The 21,899-nt window shown below is 40.8% G+C and overlaps 1 protein-coding gene across 1 annotated transcript; it reads left to right on the top strand.

Moving 5' to 3' along the window:
• The first annotated feature begins 14,922 nt into the window (after positions 1-14,922).
• On the top strand, positions 14,923-21,559 carry LOC140856490 (putative lipoxygenase 5). Its single transcript, XM_073253906.1, has 9 exons — positions 14,923-15,411; positions 15,843-16,123; positions 16,376-16,613; positions 17,654-17,977; positions 18,738-18,823; positions 18,958-19,065; positions 19,282-19,586; positions 19,727-19,993; positions 20,552-21,559. Exons 1-9 carry the CDS (start codon positions 15,039-15,041, stop codon positions 21,306-21,308), a joined length of 2,739 nt encoding a protein of 912 aa, XP_073110007.1. The 5' UTR covers positions 14,923-15,038; the 3' UTR covers positions 21,309-21,559.
• The last annotated feature ends 340 nt before the right edge of the window (positions 21,560-21,899 follow it).

The following is a 21,899-nucleotide window of genomic DNA, read 5'->3' as shown; positions in this document are numbered from 1 at the left end:
TTCTTGACAATTGAAATATTTTTTCTATTTTTGATGTTTGTTCTGTAATCTATGCAAACAAATCATAATAAATAAATAGATTGATGGCCTTCATCTAGATAGCATGTACAAGATAAACATAATATATATTATCAGTTGGCAGAGACCAACAATCTAAGCATAAATAAAATTTCTCAAAATCTTACAGTCAAATTGAGTAAAAGTGTACAACAAATAATAATGCTACAAGAGCATTTGAAATTTTAATCCTACTCTATTTGCTTTATGATTTATATGTTGGTTCTAATACTGAATTCAAATCGAGTCAGGTTGGATTAGGTTATTAAGCATGAGATTCAAATCAATCCATAAAACTAAGCAGATCGAGTCAGATCCGAATTCAGTAAATCCAAATCTGATTCAAAAAATTGAATGGATCCAATTTTAAAACCTGACCTGACCTCATCAATCTTTCAAAATGGGTCAGACTGGATCAAAGTAGGTCAGGTCTGATCGGATCACGGATCAATCTGATCCATTTATAGTCTTGCTTGAAGCTTATCGTGATGCTGATTAGGCTAACTGCTTCATTGATCATAACTCAACAACTGAATATCATGTTTATTTTTTTTGAATTTAATCTAGTCTCTTAATCTACTAAGAAGCAACCTACTACCATCTGATCATCTATGAAGCATAAATATAGAAGCCTGCACCACACTACTGCTGAAACCACATGGATTTGCTCTCTATAGTGAACTTCATCTTCCACTCTGAACCATTCCTCTCATTTAGTATGATAATGTTTCTACTATCTGCATCATATTTAATCCATTATTTCATGCTCACACTAAGTATATTCGACTAGACTATCATTTTGTTCATAAAAAGGTGGCCCATGAAGAAATGAACATCCCATTTATTTCTATGATTGATCAAATGGCTGAAATCTTCAATAAAAGACTACATCCTAGCTGTCTACATTTTTTACAAGTCAAGCTCGACATTCAATTTCATCCGTTTAGCTTACATGATAGCAAATTTGATTCATATCAGTCTCAACCATAAAATATGCCAACATGATTGTCATTTATGATTCATTTAAAATCTGAATTTAAATTTCAAATAACTACTATTAACAATAGGTTTGATTCATACAATCACAAGATATGCTAATATAATTATCATTTTCGGTGTGTTTCAATTTTGAATTTGAGTTTCAAATATCAGCCACTGATTGTAGGTTCAATCATAAGATACACCAATATAAGTACCATTTCTACTGTAATTTTATTTAAATTTAAATTTTGTATTTTGTAATCTGAACCAAGATCAATGGGATCAAACTTTTTATCTACATTCTTATGTAATTATGAGTCTGTAAGGCAAAATTTGACCACTATTCTCATTCTTCAAAAATCTTCTCTTCTTTCTTATTCTCCAAAAATTTTCTCTTCTTTCTAAATGAAGTCCACAAGATAGTGTTGATAAATAAAATTTGTAAGTAAAGAGTCTTTCTTCAATTTATTCTACCTAAGTGGGTTATAATTATTTAGCCTTAAAGTGGAAAAGAGAATTAATCCTCACAAGTAATTTCCATAGAAACACATGTTAGAAGCTGGTCGGTGCATGCCAACTATTGAGATAAGTCAATCGACCCCCGACTCAGACCAACCAACTATTGACTTCAACTCAACAACAGCCGACCAACCGGACATACAACTTCGACTCTACATCGACTGAATATGCGATTCCAACTCTTCATCAACCAACTGAGCGAACCGCACCAACTTATTGCCGGCTGACCGACTAACGATTTGACTACCATCGATCGACAGTGGATGACTTAGACCATCGATATGGTAGAACTACTAGCCGACGGTCGCTCATGAATTCTACCGATATATGATCGGTTCTACCGATATATGATCGGCTAATTTGCTCAACATACCATAACTGTCATGAACGGTTACCGACCGCATATCACGATGCGATCAGTGAGAATTAATGATTCACTACGTGATTATGGTCCGATGATTTAGCACCATAAAATACGGAACCACGTCCAATGGTTACAAAAACCTCATTTATAAAAGGAGATAAGGAAAATGGGGCTGGTAAGCGAACACTGGGCCAAAACTCTACTACTGCTTACATTCAACTCCTGTTTACCAACTTCTCACTCTGACTTAGGCATCGGAGGGTCCCCATCGGATATAAATTTAATCTACATGGATGCTGTTTTGCAAATGTTCGTTCTCGATAACAGACGACGGAGAGTTGGCCACAACAGATTGATACACCAGGAAGGGGAGCTAGAAGATAACTTGCAATGATGAAAATCAGAGCTCAACAATTAACAGCAATCGGATTGATGAGGCACTCTTTCCGTCGGAAAGAGGCTCCTCCCCTGCCTTCGGTAGCAAAGCCCAGTTCTCCACGACCCGCGGTCACCACGGACATCCAGATTGCTGCAATCGTGCAATAAATGAATGTTCTTACGGAGGCGGTCAGAAGCCTCCAGCAGCAGTAAATCCAGCCACCACAGTCATCAGTAGAGCAACTGGTGGTGCATTTGGTGCCATCCAGGCGTAGCTGCCGTCATCTACGGCAGTCTCCTTCACTAAAGCAATTGTCTCGGCTCTCTCATCGGGATGAGCAACGGCACTCGCGGCACTCTCGATGCGCCACCCACTATTCACGACGTCCCTCTCCTTCTTAGTTGGATCAAGCAAGGAAAGAAAAGTGGCTGCGAACACCGTCTGCTTCCCCCTCTAACTCATCGGGAGGTTTAACCCCCAGAGTTTTCTAACGGCGATTCGATGATTATGAACATAAATTCCAGAAGATCAATCGCCAACTTGCTCAGCTTCAAGTGGAAGGTCGGAAGTCTTCCAACGACTATGCCTTTCACACCATCCAGCCACTTTCTCGATACATCTTGGACCAACCGATCCCATCTCGATTCAAGATGCCTCAAGTGGAGCCATATGATGGATCCACCGATCTGATCAATCATCTTGAGAGCTACAAAGCTCTCATGATGATTCAGGGGGCGATCGATGCCCTCTTATGCATTAGCTTCCCGGTAACTCTTCGGAAAGCTGTTCGAGCCTGGTACTCCGAACTTCAGTCGAGAAGCATATATTCTTTCAGACAACTAAAATATTCTTTTATGGTTCACTTCAGCACCAGTCGAAGGCCGTCACGAACTTTTGATAATCTCTTCTTGATTAAGTAAGGAGAGATTGAAACACTTTAGGATTTCGTGGCTTGTTTTAATGCGGCCACGCTTGAGATCAAAAACCTCAATGAAAATATGACTATCTCGATCATGAAAAGAGATTTTAGGGGATCTCGATTTACATATTCTTTGGATAAAATTCTCCCTCAAACTTATGTTGAACTTTTGGAGCGTGCATACAAATATATATGCACGACGAAAGAGCTTCTGACCGGTGCCAGACAGAAGGCAAAAGTCAGAAGAAGAAACAGAAGAAGGCAGGAGCTCCGACCGAATCAAGTCGGCCACTGTGCAATAAGTGAGCTTCACCCCGACGATGGAGTCCAAGGTCAGGTTACGGTAGGTATGACTCCTATACTCCTCTTTCTGCTCCTCATACGTAAATCTTTATGGAGATCGAAGGAGTAGAATATCTACGATACCCCCCACCAATGAAAGCGTTATCGAGGAACCACGATCGAAAGAAGTATTGTTGGTTCCATCGTGATCAAGGTCATGATACCGAACAATGCATCCAGCTTAGGGATGAGATAGAAGTCCTGATTCGATGAGACTACCTCAGAAAATATCAGAGAGATCTGCCGACTCAATCTCCTACTGATCGACGATCTTAACTGCAAACTGAAAAAGCTGTAAATAATCAATCGACTACAGGGGTGATTAACATGATCTCCGGATGACTGGACAGGGGGGCAACTTTTGAAGATGAGTCGGCAAAGCGACGACGACTCGACAATGTAATAACTTTTTTGAAAAAAGATGTTTGAAAAATTCGGACTCCCCATGATGATGCTGTTGTTGTTTCGGCAACAATAGCGAACTATGATGTAAAAAAAATTTTGTAGATAATGAAAGTTTAACTGATATTTTATTTTATTCGACTTTCTTCCGAATGTGACTGCCGACTGACTGACTCAGAAAAGTCTCGACGCCACTGATCGGCTTCACAAGAGATGCTGTCACAGTAGAGAGAAAAATTTCTCTCCCCTTACAGCTGGGATCGAACCACAACAGAGTACTATTTTCATAACATTCATGATGGTTCGAGTATCTTCGATTTATAATGCCATACTCGGATGACCTGGGCTTAACACTTTGAGGGTAGTAGGTTCGACATATCATTTGTTAGTCTGATTTCTGATAAGATATAGAGTCGGAGAGATGCGTGGAGATCAACAATTCGTTCAACATTGCTTCTTTATCTCCATCCAAAATAATAAACCTAACGACTCTTTGCCTGTTGACAAATTGGATCAAAGAGAAAATCAGGAGAGGGGTGAACCGACTGAACAACTGATTTTCATCCTGTTAAAAGAAGAAAATCTCGAGAAAATGTTCAGAATTGGATCACAATTATTTGACTCAGAACAACTAATAAAATTGCTCAGAGCCAACGCCGATATTTTTGCTTGGTCGGCCACTGACATGTCCAAAATTTTTTCAGAAATAATAACTCACCAACTTAACATCAACCCAAATATTAAGTCGGTGAGACAGAAGAAGCAACCTTTTGCTCTTAAAAGATAAAAGATCATTAATGAAGAAGTTGACAAACTCCTCGCAGCAGGCTTCATCAGAGAAGCTACATATTTCGACTGGCTTGCCAATGTGGTAATGGTAAGAAAAGTCAATAAAAAATGGAGGATCTGCATCGACTACATCGATCTGAATATAGCTTGTCCGAAGGATAGCTTCTCGTTGTTGAAGATTGACCAATTGGTTGATGCGACTTCGGACCACCAACTTCTGAGTTTTATGGATGTCTTTACTGGATATAATCAAATCTGCATGGGACCAGAAGATGAAGAGCACATGGCTTTTGTGACCGACAAAAGTATATACTGCTACAAAGTAATGCCTTTCAGTCTAAAAAATATCAGTGCTACCTATCAATAGCTCATCAACAAGATCTTCAAGATATAGATCGGACGGAACATGAAAGTATATGTGGACGACATGCTGGTGAAGAGTTCTCAAACTTTAGATCATGTTCGGGATCTGGAGGAAGCTTTCGACACACTCCAATGGCATTAGATGAAATTAAAATCGACTAAGTGTGCATTTGGGATAACCTTCAAAAAATTCATCGAATTTCTTATTTCATAATGAGAAATCGAGGCTAATCCCAAAAAAATTAAAGCCATTATCAACATGAAGCATCCGAGTTCAAAGAAAGAGATATAATAACTCAACGGAAGGATTGCCGCACTCAGTCGATTTATTTCTAGGTCGGTCAAGAGATGCTTGTCATTCTTCAAAACTTTATGACAGACGAAGGATTTCTCATGGTCAGATGAATGTCAACAATCCTTCGAAGACTTGAAACAATACTTGGCTTCTCCACCTTTGCTCACAAAATCAAGGGTTGGAGAGACATTGTATCTCTACTTGACAACTTCAGCAAAAGCGGTTAGTTCGGTGCTCGTCCAGGAGGATGAGAACTGAATCCATCGATCAATCTACTACACCAGCAAAATATTTTATAATGCCAAAGTCCGATACTCAAGGGCAAAGAAAATGATCTACACCCTAATCATATCGGCACAACTACTTCGTCCGTACGTCCAAGTCCATCCGATTATAGTTCTGATAGATCAGCCGCTGAAGGCAATCTTACATCGACTTGACATATCAAATCGAATGACAAAGTGGATAGTGAAGCTTGACGAATTCGACATTCAATATCACCCACGATCATCCATGAAGGTGCAAGTTCTAGCCGATTTTATCGCCGAATATACTATATTCAACAATAAGCCATAAGATATAGATGACAACACAATAAAAGAGGCTACCACTCTCAAATCTGACTTAAAGTCGATCTGGGTGTTGCACATTAATGGAGCATCTAATGCACAAGGTAGTGGAGTTGGCCTTATACTCATGAATTTCGAAGGGATAGTCATCGAGTACGCCCTTCGATTTAATTTTAAAGCCTCAAATAATCAAACCGAATATAAAGTACTTTTGGCTGGCTTGAAGATAGCCAAGGAGCTTGAGATTTATAGTTTGAAGATCTTCACTGACTCACAACTGATCGCTAGACAGGTCAAGGGTGAATTTGAGGCCCGCAACCCCATTATGATGAAGTACCTTCAGAAGATGAAAGATTTTACGACAAACTTGAAATATTTTGAGATCTTTCATATTTTCAGAATCAAAAATACTCGAACTGATATACTTTCACGACTGGCTACTACCGCTTTCAACTTACTGGGTCGGACATTTGTTGAATATCTCGAACAGTCGAGTATTGATAAAGTCGAGGAGGTATTGTAGCTCACTATCGAACTAAGCTGGATGGATCTGATCATTCAATACTTGATCGATGGGACCCTTCCTACGAACTCCTCAGAGACTAAACGACTCCGATGGACAGCCTCTCAATATGTAATAATGAATGGTCATCTTTACAAAAGATCTTTCTCTCTCTCCTTGCTGAAGTATTTAGGACCTACAGATGCCGACTATGCACTTAGAGAAGTGCACGAAAAAATTTACAGAAATCACTTGGGAGACAAGTCTCTAGCTTATAAAGTTCTACGACAAGGATATTATTGACCCACCATGAAAAAAGATGTAGCTGAACTCATCTGAAGGTGTGAACCATGTCAAAAGTATGTAAATATGCGACATCAACAGGCTAGTCAGCTGACGTCGATTGTAGCACCATGGCCCTTTGTGCAATGGGAGATTGACATACTTGGTCCTTTTCCCTTGGTATCTGATCAGAAAAAATTTATAGTGATCATCATCAACTACTTTACCAAATGGGTAGAAACCGAACCTCTGACGCAAATCATTGAAAGCAAGATAGAAGACTTCATTCAGAAATTCATCATTTACAGATTCGATTTGCCGCAACCATCATCATCGATAATGATCGATAATTTGACAATCAAAATTTCAGAGAGTTTTGTGCGAAGTTCCATATTATGCACAAACTCATATCGGTTGGCCATCCACAGTCAAATGACGAGGTGGAAGTAACCAACCGGACAATCCTACATTGGCTAAAGATCTGACTGAATAAAGCCAAAGGCCTCTAGATAGAAGAATTATATCCGATCTTATAGGCATATCGAATGACTCTCCGTATACCGACTGAAGAATTTTTCTTCAACTTAGCTTATGGGACAGAAGCAATGATACTACTTGAGATCGGATTACCGTCAACAAGAGTGGAGCAATATAGTGAGTTGAGCAACTCTGAATGTTGGAGAGCCGACTTAGATCTCCTTCCAAAACTCTGACAGTAAGCTCAAGTTCGGATGGCTGCATATCGGCAAAGGATAGCCAGGTATTACAATACAAGAGTCAAGCCAAAGGTCTTTCGATCGGAAGATTTGGTCTTATGAAAAGCAGAAGTCTCAAAACCCTTGGATCAAGAAAAATTATTTTCGAACTGAGAAAGACCTTACAAAATATCCGAAACTCTTAGACCGGATGCATATCGGCTAGAAACTCTCGAAGGATCGACGATTCTCCGAACATAGAATGCCGACAATCTGAAGATGTATTATTAATAAAGTCATCGATATGTACATTATTTAAAATACAATCAAAATTTTAGAATCGCAGTCTTTGATAAATTTTATCAACTACTGGCTATATGTCAGCTTCCATTGCCAAAGTCGAGCTATCTACTGTACTTTGACATGAAGTTTATCTCAACCTCCACTATAAAAATTGAAGAATCAACTGCTTTAGCAACGACTGTATTTCGATTCTCATGCAAAAATAGATATACCGACTGCAATCTCAACCGACATCGACTACACAGGCTTTCATCACAAAAGCTAAATCATCGATTATATTTCGATTCTCAATATTGGCTCTCCATTATAAAAGCTGACTATCGTCCAAAGACTAATATGCCGACTAGTCCCAACTAAGCAGAACGAAAAATACCAAAATGACCAAGGTCAGATTGAAATTATACCGACTAGGCTATGGTCAGTCGAGGGATATTCGGCTTGCCATCGATTATTAGATAATTTGACGTACAAGTCAGACCAAATATCAGGCACGGGATATTTGACCTACAATCGTTATCCTAATTTCTATTAAGTACATCAAAATGACCACGCGACTAATGGACATTCTATAAGTCCTACCGAATGATCAGGTCATTGATTAATATTCGGTGGTTATTCTACATTGCAAGCAATGTGAATAAGTAAAACAAGAGCCTAAACTTAGAAGGAGAATATTTTCATTCACTGTCAAAAAGGAGTTACAAAATTGGACCGAAGTCCGACTACAAGTATCAAATTACAGAAAAAAAAAAGAAATACACCGACTAAGCTTCATCATCATTCCTGTTCCTTTGCTCGGGTGTAGCATCATCGACTTGAATGATGTCAGGCTCAGTCGGTGCTTCTTCTTGAGTCGGAGCAGTTTCTTTTTCAGCAACTCCATCTTTCGATCTTGGAGGGACGATGCTGCTCAAGTCGAAGCTCGGATATAAGTTTTCGACCACATCTCGACCGTCTTCATACCCAACGCAGTACAAAGCGAAGCTATTTTCGAGGATCTCTTCCCTATATTCTTTCAAACCTCGAAAATCCTCGACTGCCCGACCTAGTGCTTCTCTTGCCGACTTGCTTCCGCCTTGGCCAAATCAGCATCGGCTCGAACAGAGGACAATTCTTCTTCGGCCAGTGCCAACCTTTCCAGACTGGCCCGATGACGTCCATGTTCGGCTTTGAGTTCTTCAATGCATCCATCTCGCTCTCATCTAAGTCGGTGGATAGAATGCTTCTTGCTCTTGATCTGTGACTCAAGAGCCAAAATAGCCCCGTGAGCCGACTTAAGTTCGGCCCCGAGGATGCCAAATCGTCAGTCAGTCGAAAAACCTCCTCTTGAAGTTTGGCTTCTCGCTCTGTTGCTGACTTGAGTTGTTCAAGTGCAGCCACTTTCTTAGCATCGGCGGCTGCCACCTTATTCTTCTATGCACTACGGATGTAGGTGAACTTCGTGTAGCCGATCTTCAGGTCATACATGTCGTGGATCAATTGTAGACAGAGAATAAGTCGGGTTAAAAAAAAAAGAGACTTTACCAAAAAGACTTACCCTGATGATTGTCGGATAAAAGGATGAAAATATTTCGACCACCGACCATTTTCTCCGATGCTCCTGATCAGTCGGAAGAAGAGTCGTCAGGCACAGTCGCTTGGCCAGTGTAGAATTAGCCAGGGTCGATTTATCGATGGACACTTGGAGGTCGAAGTGCACCACATGGCCCTCTGATGCTGTATCATCCGCCGACGCCACCAGAGCTTTTCTCTGATCTATTGTTGGCGGCCCCATGTTTGAAAGTGAGGGGAAGCTTGAACTTGACTGCACCCCAACTGAAGGAGCAACTGGTGCAACCACAGATTGTTCGGGCTCTCTTGCCTCAGCCCGAACCTCCTCAGGTGGTGGGACTACCGATGCTGTTTCGGTAGTCCCCTTCATCATCCTTTCCTCGGACGATGCAGTAGGGAGCACTGTCGTAGCTGACAGTGCCAAGACTGGTTGGGGAACCGATGTCGATGGGGCATCGGGTTCTACGGCCGACGTTGAAACATCGACTAGAGTTGGTGCTTGATGCCTCTTTGGCGGTCGCGAAGGCCCGACCTCAGATGCTGCCCTCTTCTTGACAGCGTGCTAATGAATGTTGGCATTCGATGCTCGTACGCTCTGCTACATGGCTGCAATTACAACATAAGTCAGTACAATTCAGTAAGCAAAAGAAAAGTCAAAAATAACCGACCAACTATACTATACCTAGACAAGGAACCAAACTAAGATTGGCATCATAAAGGGCCTGTTCGGTTACGAACTCTTTCTGCTTCAACACCGACATATCTTTCAGTCGGTGAAAGTCCTCCTAGTCGTTGACTTCTATCCGGTTGTTATCAATGGGACTGGTTCGTGGATAGCCCCAACGAGAAGGAAAACTCCAAGGAAGGGAAGAAGAAGCAAAGAAAAACTGATTCTTCCATCTATGAATAGACGATGGAAGATTAGTAATAAAGGAAAGGCCTTTTCAGGGGTTAAAGAACCACCACCCTCGGGCCTTCAGATAAGGTCGGAGGATGAAGAAGGCTCGAAAAAGAGAAGGACAAGGCATGGTCGGCAACATTCGACACAGCAAAGCAAAGCAAATTATCAGTCGGACCAAGTTCGGTGCCAGCTGAGCCGGGCAAAGTCTGTAATAATCCAAAATATTTTGGATAAATTTTGGAATCGAAAATCGAAGACCCGCCTGAAGATCTTCGACGTAGAAGACCACTTGGCTTGAAAGTGGGTTATTCACCCGACCATCGGCCCCAGGGAAGAAAAGTTGAAACTGCTCGGGGATACAAAACTACTCTCGGAGCCGTTCAACGTTTGGTTCCGAAAGTGAAGAGGCCTCCACATCCAGATCCGATTGGGATTCATCAGTCAAATTCTCCGACCGATCTTTCCGAGAAGGAGAAGCCCTAGCCATGAGAACAACTCTGAAGAAGACAGAGACTTTAGAGGAAAGAGGAAAGGACTCGAAAGAAAGATGAAGTTGATCTGAAAATTGAGAACGATAACCTTGGGCATTGGGATAACAATCCGATAGAGTCCCAGCACCAAAAGTAGTGAAAAGTAAAAATTTGGTTGAGAGTGATCCTATATATAGGATCCCTCAATGACCGAGATGAAAGCGGTCAAATCGAAGATCCACCAGATGATGACAAGTGGCAACATTTGGACCGACCATTGATTGGATGGTTCGATGCACCTGCCCCAGATTGAGCCACGTCACCTCTATCCGCGTGAACAATTTCGATCCAATAACATTCAGACACGTGGAACAAATCTACTTGTCAAAATCATATCATCAGATGCTAAATCGACTTCTCGAAATAACGTCTAACACTGACAACTGATACCGAATCGTCCGATCAGTGTGACAAACGATTGTACCTACCAACACGATAAAATAGCTGATCACCCATATCTCGAAGAAAACGGTATCAAAATTGGGATTCGATGCGACAAAAATAACTCTCTTCATCCAATGTGACAAACTACGTGGTAATATACACGTCAACTCATCTTGGACTTGGGAGTGGGAGGCAATTGTTGGGATAAGTCAATCGACCCCCGACTCAAGCCAACCAATTACCGACTTCGACTCAACAACAGTCGACTGACCGGACATACAACTCCAACTCTACATCGGCTGAATATGCGGTTCTGACTCTTCATCAACCAACTGAGCGAACCACACCGACTTATTGCCGGCTGACCGACTAACGATTCGACTACTACCGATCAACAGCGGACAACTTAGACTATCGGCATAACAGAACTACTAGCCGACGGTCATTTATGGATTCTACCAACATATGGTTGGTTCTACCGATATATAGTCGGCTAATTTGCTCAACATACCATAACCATCACGAACGGTTACCGACCGCATATCATAGCGTGATCAGTGAAAATTAACGATTCACTATGTGATTATGATCCGATGATTTAGCGCTATAAAATATAGGACCACGTCCGACGGTTACGAAAATCTCATCTATAAAAAGGGGTAAGGAAAATAAGGCTGGTAAGCGAATTCTGTGCCAAAACTCTACTACTGCTTGTATTCAATTCCTGTTCACCAACTTTCTTCTCTGACTTAGGCATCGGAGGATCTCCGTCGAATATAAATCTGATCTGTATGGATGCTGTTTTATAGGTGTTTGTTTCCGACGATAGATGATAGGGAGTTGGCCGCAACACCAACAATTTAATCGGGTGGAAAAGAGATGAACCTCAAAAACCATTCCAACGTGAACCATTTTGAAAAGTTCGTCGGTGTACGGGCTAATTGCCTTCCATACAAATGTTGGTTGACTTTGATAAAATCAACCTTTTTCTTTTTTCTGGTAGAAAAATCAACTCGTTCAAGAAATAGTTCCGACTTTTAGTCATCATTTGAAAAGCGACACGCTTTCACTCATGTTCCTTTCATCATCCTAGCTTGAAACTCGATTTTCTTGCAGTTGAGTTGGCTAATATTTCAAAGTAATGCTATTAGTAAAACGGGAATAGCTGCAAAAAAAATTGTGATTGACTTCCAAATTGCCGTTCCTTATGCTTTTGACTTTTACATTTCCTTTCAAAGGGACGGCTTTTTCTCTCCCTTATTTTGGTACCTAGACCTGCAGGCCTCAAGCATCATTGTTGCCATGTGCTGATGCCTTTTCTTCTGTTATGTTCCAAACCGGCCAGGAAGCTTGGGATCTCACTAGGGAGTTTGATTGATTGAGGTAAAGAGCGGCCTACTATATTTCGCTGGACAAGATCTGGATGTATATACGGGTGTGTGACTAGCATCGGACTAGTTGGAAAGATATGGATTGAATAAAGGAGAGAGAGTAGCATACGTTCACATGTGTTGATCTTTCAAGATTTTTACACCACTATCATAACATCATTTGAGAGAGATAGAAATGCATGATGTATGGCATTGGACTACAATGGAAAGAATGTAGCACAAGATTACTGTGAAAATGATATAACATTGGACTATAGCACTGAGCTATGATAGAAGTGCAATGTTGGATTACATTAAGGGTGCAACATTGAGCTATAGTAAGAGTGCAACACTGGGCTATAGTAAAGGTGCAGTGTTGGGCTATAATAGAAATTTAAGTTATGTTTACTCATAAGATAAATATCTAAAATAAAAATATAAAATATAATTTTACTTATTTATACTAATACATAATAACTATTCAGAAATATAATAAATGATCATTTTAATGGTTGCTTCTCTATTTGATCTCTACTTTTGATGGTTTTGGTAATTGCTGTCAATCATTTTCCTACTACGTAAGCGTAATCCTTTTACAACTATCAAATTGACAGCTATACCTTATTAGTCTTTAACTTATCCTGGTGTATCTTATGTTGGCCATCTCTTTTAATTCAGCATACTATATAGTCTTTTATTCTTGGAAATCTGGGACTTGTATATTAACCTTGATCTTCCATCAAAATGACTTGAATGAAGCACTTGACCTAATTTTCTACCTCATGACTAAATTATATATATATATATATATGTTCTACGTGGATCTTCACTAATGTGATTTCACATCTAAGTTCTATCTAATCTTAGTAAGACTTATATAATTCTCATCTATTTTGATTCGATCAACTTAATTTATATAACATTTGCTCGTGGCCCCATCTAGATAGTTTGGATGTAGTGTAAATATCTTATGCCTATGTTTACATTCTACCGCACCCTTTCACTCAATTTACAAGCATATTAGTGAACTTAAAAACCTTTAGTTCTGATGGGGATCGATCTCACCAACTCAAAACTTCAATATACTCATCAGTGAGGATCGATCTCACCAATTAGGAATCATCATGATCACCATAAAATCTCAAAATCGAAATATACATCATAAAAGGTTCAAATTTTTATTAGCGAACGCAAACTTTGATTGTCCATAAACATGATTATATGAAGAAATATTTGTTGATACAATATTCCACACACTATTGATCATAAAGATTCAATGGTACTTGATAAAACGAAGCTAGTACCTTTGGTGGCATTCATTGCACTGATCGTACCATCACTTTTTGTGGAATGATGAGTTCTATGATCATCTTTGTGTCATATGGAGCCTAGCTTGTCACCAAAGAGTCTTGATGATTGTCCTGAACACCTGTGTTCAAAGGAGAGCTATTAGGATTGCATGGCCTGTTATCTAGGAACCTCCTTTTACCATAGATAGCTAGAGAGAGAGAGAGAGAGAGCTGAAGACCAGAAGATCTGTCTCATTATGTTGCATGTATCTGGATGACTGTTCTCCAAATAAGAAAGTATGTCCTAGCAATAGTTGCAAGGTACACTTGCACCATTCTAGATGTGCAACATCATCACATGAATTGTCCCACAATCATGTAGCTATGGCTGCTTGGGGCTTCAGTACCAAAGCTAAATCCCTAACCTTTTCCTTCCCTCCCTCATAAGGGATGCGGCATACTGCCATTCAGCTGGTCCACCAATCACAGCCCTCTACTTTTTTTTTTTTTTATGGTGATCACATGATGCTTCGTCACCCTATATGGTGGTGTGAGGACATGTTTCGCCCTCGAGTAACCAGGGTTTGCTAGTGGGAGACTGAGCACCATGGCTATTAGTTTTAAAATCCCGAGTGGAGAAGAAATTATTAGTTAGAAGAATTTTACTATATGAATCTTACACTAATCAATAACAAACTAGCGTATCATTCAAAAAAATTAATTTTTTTTTAAAAAAATTAATTTTTTTTTAAAAAAAATAAAAATTATCAACCGATCTTAATAGAAAATTTTTTTTTACATTTAAAATTTTTAATTAAACTTGAATAACAGTATATTTTTTTTGATAATAAATAATATGCTGGTTTGTTATTAGTTGGTGCAAAATATACACGGTAGTCTACAGTTTTAATGTTCTTCTTCTTTTTCTTTAACTCTGGGACCGAAATGTCATTGTATGAAGTCCTCAGGGGCATGAGCCTCCAAGATCGAGTAACCAAGCACCCCAGGTACCTCGAAGCCTCGCAATTTTACTTTATTTTATCGAGCCAAAAAAAAAACGTGGACGGCGTTATCCAATTACCATTTTTGCCCCTGCCTCTCTATATAAGAGCTTCCCGTCCCCCTTTGCCACCGGAACCATATTGCAAGAACCAAGTCAGCAGAGAAAGGAGGTGGGGGACGCACCTCTTCTTTAACCCAAACATCCACACAAGTGAGATTTTGGGAAGCAAAAAAAAAAAAGAAGAAGCTAATGGCGGCTTCTATCGAAAGCTTGGGCACTTCTTTGATCCAAAGATTGCCTCTCCTTCCTTCCTCGAGCTCTCGAATTTTTCGAGGGGAGCAGAGCAACCTCGGCTTCCAACCTGCTCTGTTTCCGTTGACACAAAGGAGTCTTCATAGGGTGAATAGAGCTGTGAGAGCTCCGGTGGCGGCGGCGGTCACAGAGAAAGTGGTGAAGGTGGTGGCAGAGAAGCCAGTGAGGTTTAAGGTTCGGGCAGCGTTGACGGTGAGGAAGAAGAAAGAGGAGGATTTGAAAGAGAAGATTGCAAGCCAGCTCGATGCCTTCTCGGATAAGATTGGAAGGAACGTCGTTTTGGAGCTCGTCAGCACCGAGATCGATCCATGTAACTCTATGTCTTTTATAATTTATTGAGATTTATTGCAGCTTTTTGATGTTTTTGGTTTGGTTATCAGATACTTATGTGTTTATCTATTCATTTATTTTCTTTCTTTAGTCAAAAAAATAAAAAATAAAAACATGTTTTTCTTCAAGTTTTTCTATTAAATTGGAGTTTTTATGTGGAAAAAAATTAGTTGCCATAGTTCAAACTATTTGTTAACCATGTTTCCCTGTTAGTTCCAACTAAAACTATGTATCTCTAAACAATATTAATTTGGTTCTATAGTTTTTCTTCTTAAGTAGCTATTCCATTCAATTCTACTAGTTTTTCTTCTTAAGTAGCTATTCCATTCAATTCTACTCTTGTTTTCTCTCTTGTTTTAATTGACTTTGTAACTTTGCCTCTGATCATCAATTTCTTCTTCCATATCGAAGGGACACAAAAGCCGAAGAGAAGCAACAAGGCAGTGCTTAGGGACTGGTTTGAGAAGAAGAATGTGAAGGGGGAGAGGGTGGTGTACACAGCTGAATTCATGGTGGACTCCAGCTTCGGCATGCCGGGAGCCATCACGGTGCTGAATCGGCACCAGAAGGAGTTCTTCTTAGAAAGCATCGTCGTCGAGGGCTTCGCCTGTGGTCCTGTCCACTTCTCTTGCTACTCCTGGGTCCAACCCACCAAAATTCACCCCAGCGAGAGGGTCTTCTTCAACAACAAGGTCTCCCATCCTCCCTAGCATACAAAACTTCAAGAATGATTATAATTATAATTAGCACTAATTCATGATGATAATTGAATTATTAGTATTGTTGCTAGAACTTCTATATGCAATTCGATGATTAATAATAACAGCTAACAGTAATGATATGCTAAACTAAGTTTTAGTACTTCAGGTTATACGGTGGTTGCTATTTGAAAGCCACTAGAACTTATAATGAGTCATTTTGTCTTCATGGTTTGGTTGGAACAGCCATATTTGCCAGCAGAGACACCTCCTGGTCTGAAGGAACTAAGGGAGAGGGAGTTGGAGGAGCTAAGAGGCGACGGAACGGGCGAGAGGAAGCTCACTGATAGAATTTACGATTTCGATACTTATAATGACTTAGGCAACCCTGACAAGGGATTCGAGTACGCAAGGCCGATCGCCGGAGGAGACAAAATGCCATATCCAAGAAGATGTAGAACAGGGAGGTCCCCAACCAATACAGGTAATGGCACATTTCTACCAAACTAGATTAGTCATGAGAAAGTATTCAGACAAAGATATATATGGCAACTCGTTAAGACATAAATGACAATAAATATCCAGAAATCTAGATATACTTTATGAATTTATATAGATTTAATGTTACGTGAACCAGTTGGTTTTGCTTTTTGAAATTGACCCTAGGCCAAACTTTGCTGTACACTGAACGGCGAAGTATGAGGCTAAGTTGCTTTGTAGACCAAAATTTGGTAGATGATTTAACACATCCACCTCCATAATGCTCTCAGAAACATTGCTCGGTGGCACCACAGTCGTCCAATTCTTTTATCCATTTAAGCATATATATCAAATGGAAGAATTATTTTAAGATTATGGAGAGAGCATTGCCGTTCACATTCAAACACCGACCCTCTTTCTAGCACAAGCACTTAGAAGAAGGGTGCCAATGAGCAAACTCTTCGGTCTTATTGGCATCTGAATTTGATAATTTGCTAGGAGTGAGACAATTGGTAACAATATAATTTCACAGGTATGTTTATATTAAAAGTTATCTTCTATACCCAAACTGAAACAATATACTGTCACCACATACCTCACCTTCCTTCCATCCCTTGGTGTCGGTGAGACACGGTGCAGGAGGTGGATGCTTGCCAGAGGTGTTTGAGTTCGCAATGTTTTCTGGGTTTTGTCTGCGAAGTGTTTGACCAGTAAAACTATGGGATGTTTGACTTGGCAACACGGACTCAGAAAAGTAGGAGGATGGGAAGAATTGGTCTCGATTGTGGTCTGAGTGATAGATGGTCTAATCCTTCTTTAATCCCGACCAACCCCAACTGACCCAATAAACAACAATAATGACCTCAAAACATATTGGACCCTATTCTTCCACAAAGCCAAATTTTTTCTTCTTGTCGTCACAGTGCACATTAGACCTATCCCTCTCAGTAAACAAAGAATTCTGGAAGCCAAAACTTTTTGGTATCTCGAATCAACAAGAAGGTTATGACATTCTGACTTAGTGATTAATGATTTGTGCTGCAGATGTGCATGCAGAGAGCAGAAGGGAGTATCCCTCGCCAATATATGTGCCTCGTGATGAAGCATTTGAGGAGGGTAAGCAAGAGATGTTATCGGCCGGTGCACTGAAAGCATTGCTCCACAACCTTGTGCCATCTTTCGTCGCATCCATTTCTCCGGAGAGCCATGACTTCAAGGCCTTCCACGACATCGACAACCTCTTCAAAGAAGGCCTTCGCTGGAAGAAGACCTTGCAGGACCAACTCTTCCATAAGATTCCATTTGTGAGCAAGATTGAAGAGTCCAGCGAGGCCCTGCTCCGATTCGACACCCCGGACATCATAACAAGTAAGCCAATAAATATCTTCTCTTTAATCATTCAAGAATTTGACAAAAAATAGTCAAGATATAGTTTGAGCATGTCCCCTCATTGATGGAAGAAACCCGTTGCTTTCAATTAAATGCACAACCCCTGTGCCATCTAACCTACGGCATCATTTGCGTCGATCCTGGAGCATAAAGCTAAAAATGAGGAACTACATAATGCAACCCGTAGGTACTGATCACCATGCCTAACGTGGCACTTCTATGCACCTCATAGATAGATCTTGGTCCCCTGTCGATCGATGTGACTCGATGCCGACAGCTGGTACGAGTTTACCTAAGAGCCCAATAATTAAGACAACTTTTAGTTAAACAGTGATGAGATAAATCAAGCAACATCAATGCAAGTGTCTGGTTACACAAATAGAGGACATATGATCTCACTAACTGTATGCTCTTCAAATTAAGTTTACCTCGATCCAAATAGCTAAAAATTGGAATGGGATGTTATTGGTGACAGTGCTAAGATTTGTCCAAGGGATGAAACTTTTATTTTGCCCTCTTGAGAGCCTAAAATATCCAAGGAGACTTTTGACTTGGAAGCATATCATTTTCCTCTCAATTATTTCGGAAGGTCACTTCAGCCAATCAGTTCATACCACGCTATGTTGCTTAGATTTCTGTCGTATCCACTTAGCAGATCATTTTCAATCATGCTATCATCATAATATCTTTCGGCTGTGTATATCTTTTGACCGTTGGTTTTCGATCTGACACCTTTTAGAGGACAAGTTTGCGTGGCTGCGAGATGACGAGTTCGCTCGGCAGGCACTCGCCGGCATTAACCCCGTCAACGTAGAGAGGCTTCAGGTAATTAATACATTTCCAGGATGACTTCTTCCTTTCAGTAAATTGGTCAAGTTATTATCTTATTCTTGATGCAAAGAACTTCCTTTATAATGAGAAATTTGCAAATGTTAAGGGTGTATTCTTTGCCTCTTTAGGTGTTCCCTCCTGTTAGCAAGCTCGATCCCACCATATATGGTCCTCCTGAATCTGCCATCAAAGAGGAGCACATTATTGGCCATCTCGGTGGCATGTCAGTCCAACAGGTAATTCTTTTAAGAAAGAAACAAAAATTGATAAATGCTTGCCGAAATCCAGAGTCACATTCATCTTATAAGATGTGGTGCTCTTCTGTTGTTAATTTGGAGCCTATCATCAAATTATCGCTAGTAGAGAAGTATCATATTCATGTTATCTAATATTAACTACACTCCATCTAGTTCCATATTTTGCTCATACTTGTTCAAAAATCTTGATGACAGGCATTGGAGGAGAACAAGCTATTCATGTTGGATTACCATGATGTTTACCTCCCATTTCTTGACCGGATCAATGCCCAAGATGGGAGGAAAGCCTATGGCACAAGAACTCTATTTTTCCTCACTCAACTTGGGACTCTGAAGCCAATAGCCATTGAGCTCAGTCTCCCACCAGCAACCCCTGGTTGCTCGAGAGCGAAACGTGTCCTCACACCACCCACCGATGCCACAAACAACTGGCTCTGGCAACTCGCCAAGGCCCACGTCTGCTCCAATGATGCTGGGGTCCACCAACTTGTCAACCACTGGTAAGTATCTTTAATCGCAAGTGAATCATAGAAGTTGGTAATGGCATGGGTCAATTTAGTTTACAAAGATTACTCCTACTTCAGATTTGCAATTTGAGTGACAACGTGGTAACGTACGTTTTGGTTAAAATTGGCTTTAGGTTGAGGACACATGCGTGCTTGGAGCCCTTCATAATAGCTGCGCATCGACAACTAAGCGCGATGCATCCAATCTTCAAGCTGCTCAAGCCCCATATGCGTTACACCCTTGAGATCAATGCTCTTGCTCGCCAAATCCTCATCAGTGGTGGTGGAGTCATCGAGTCTGGCTTCACCCCTGGATCATGTTGCATGGAGATGAGTGTCTCCTTCTATCGGGATCACTGGCGTTTCGACCGAGAGGGCCTCCCTGCCGATCTCATTAGAAGGCAAGTATCTATCAATTCTCTCCAACTTTGACTTTAGCAGACTCACTCATCAATATGTACATTATTAGAAGTGAATTTCATATAGAAATTTATAAAATTATAAAAACCATTAAAAATGTGCAGGTTGTCCAAGAAGTATGAATATTTAAAAACTATGCAATTCTTGTCTTAAGAAAAAAAAATATTATGACAAAGAAAAAGAAAACCACGAGCAATTGTAAGAAAATGATGGTATCAATAGCAATCATATCAAGAAATATAATGTTATTTGAAAAACCTATATCACTAACAAAATTAAACATAAAAATTCAATTTTGTGACTAAAATATGTTTGACTTTTAATTATAATTATCTGATATCTTCCACCAATAGTACTTTCTAATAATTCAACAAAATCTTTGACAAGAGAAGAAATGAGACATTCAAATACAAGAAGTATAACAAGTATAATCTCAAAACTAGTGCACCATAAATGATCTCACAATTTGACAACATGATAATCTCCGAAGTCCATATTGGCTGATAAATGCCTATATTTTTATTTTTATTTTGTGACAGAGGCATGGCAATAGAGGACCCTAGCCAACCCCATGGGCTAAAGCTTCTCATAGAGGACTACCCCTACGCCAACGATGGCCTCCTCCTTTGGTCCGCCCTCCAGGCCTGGGTCCGGACCTACGTCCAGGCCTACTACCCGAACCCCCACGTCGTCCAAGCCGACCCCGAGCTCCAAGCCTGGTACGCCGAAGCCGTCCGAGTGGGCCACGCCGACAAGAGCGGCGCCGACTGGTGGCCCCGGCTCAGCTCCCCCGCCGACCTTGCCTCCCTGCTCACCACCCTCCTCTGGCTCGCGTCGGCTCAGCACGCCGCGCTCAACTTCGGGCAGTACCCGCTCGGCGGCTACATCCCGAACCGGCCCCCTCTCATGCGCCGGCTCGTCCCCGCCGAGGGCGACCCCGAGTACGACAACTTCGTCGCCGATCCCCACCGATTTTTTCTCTCCGCGCTCCCGAGTTTGACCCAGGCGACGACTTTCATGACGGTCATCGACACGCTCTCGACGCACTCGGAGGACGAGGAGTACCTCGGGGAGCGCCGCGATTCGTATACGTGGACAGGGGATGCCGCGATGGTGGACGCGTGGCATACTTTCGCCGCGGAGGTGAGGCGCGCCGAGGAGGAGATCACGAGGAGGAATGCTGAGCCGGCGAGGAGAAACCGCTGCGGCGCCGGGGTTTTGCCGTATGAATTACTGGCTCCCAGTTCGCCCCCTGGGATCACGTGCAGGGGAGTGCCCAACAGCGTCTCCATTTGAGTTGAGAGTTTTTCTTCTTCTTTTTATTTAACTTGATAAGTGGCCTTTTTTTTTTTTTTAATGACAAGGAGAGTTTTTGGGCTATTTCTGTGTAGTATAGTGTAGTGTAAATATACAATAAGGCTGTTTGTATAATGGAAGAGCCAAGACATGGATATCATGATAGCAATGTAATTAGTGGTGGGCAAGCATTGTTTGCCATGTATTATTCTAAAAATGATGACTACATTAGTCGGTGATTAATTATCAAATCCGTTTTATCCAAAAAATTATGTGCATAATTGATCTCTTTTTTTTTTTTTTTGTAATTTTCTTTATGATGGTCGGAAGAAAGAAATTAAGTCCTCAAGCGAATTTATTTACAAAATTTAGCCCCATTTTGACCGTATATGGAGGCCCTTTCATTTATCTACAAATGGATAAATGAATGAATGAATGATAAGTAAAGGTCACACTCGTCCTGTCACTCGTTCTTATTTGGTGCTCCAATTGGAGTTTACGGAATTAGTCCTGTGGTTGTGTTTTAAGGCTAGCCAACATCAACCATTGAGGATTCCCATCTTCACAGTGGGGTTTATACCATGCATTGGA

This window comes from Elaeis guineensis, chromosome 3, assembly GCF_000442705.2.
Source record: "Elaeis guineensis isolate ETL-2024a chromosome 3, EG11, whole genome shotgun sequence".
In the NCBI taxonomy this organism is placed as follows: Eukaryota; Viridiplantae; Streptophyta; class Magnoliopsida; order Arecales; family Arecaceae; genus Elaeis; species Elaeis guineensis.
The sequence above is the reverse complement of the archived record's forward strand: the minus strand, read 5'-3'. Positions and strand labels throughout refer to the sequence as shown.

Excerpts from the sequence above, each read along its gene's own strand:
- LOC140856490 (XM_073253906.1), top strand. The coding sequence starts at position 15,039 with ATGGCGGCTTCTATCGAAAGCTTGGGCACTTCTTTGATCCAAAGATTG. Across the intron at positions 16,124-16,375 it reads GGGTCTTCTTCAACAACAAG|CCATATTTGCCAGCAGAGAC; the intron begins GTCTCCCATCCT and ends TGGTTGGAACAG. Across the intron at positions 18,824-18,957 it reads TCAACGTAGAGAGGCTTCAG|GTGTTCCCTCCTGTTAGCAA; the intron begins GTAATTAATACA and ends TTGCCTCTTTAG.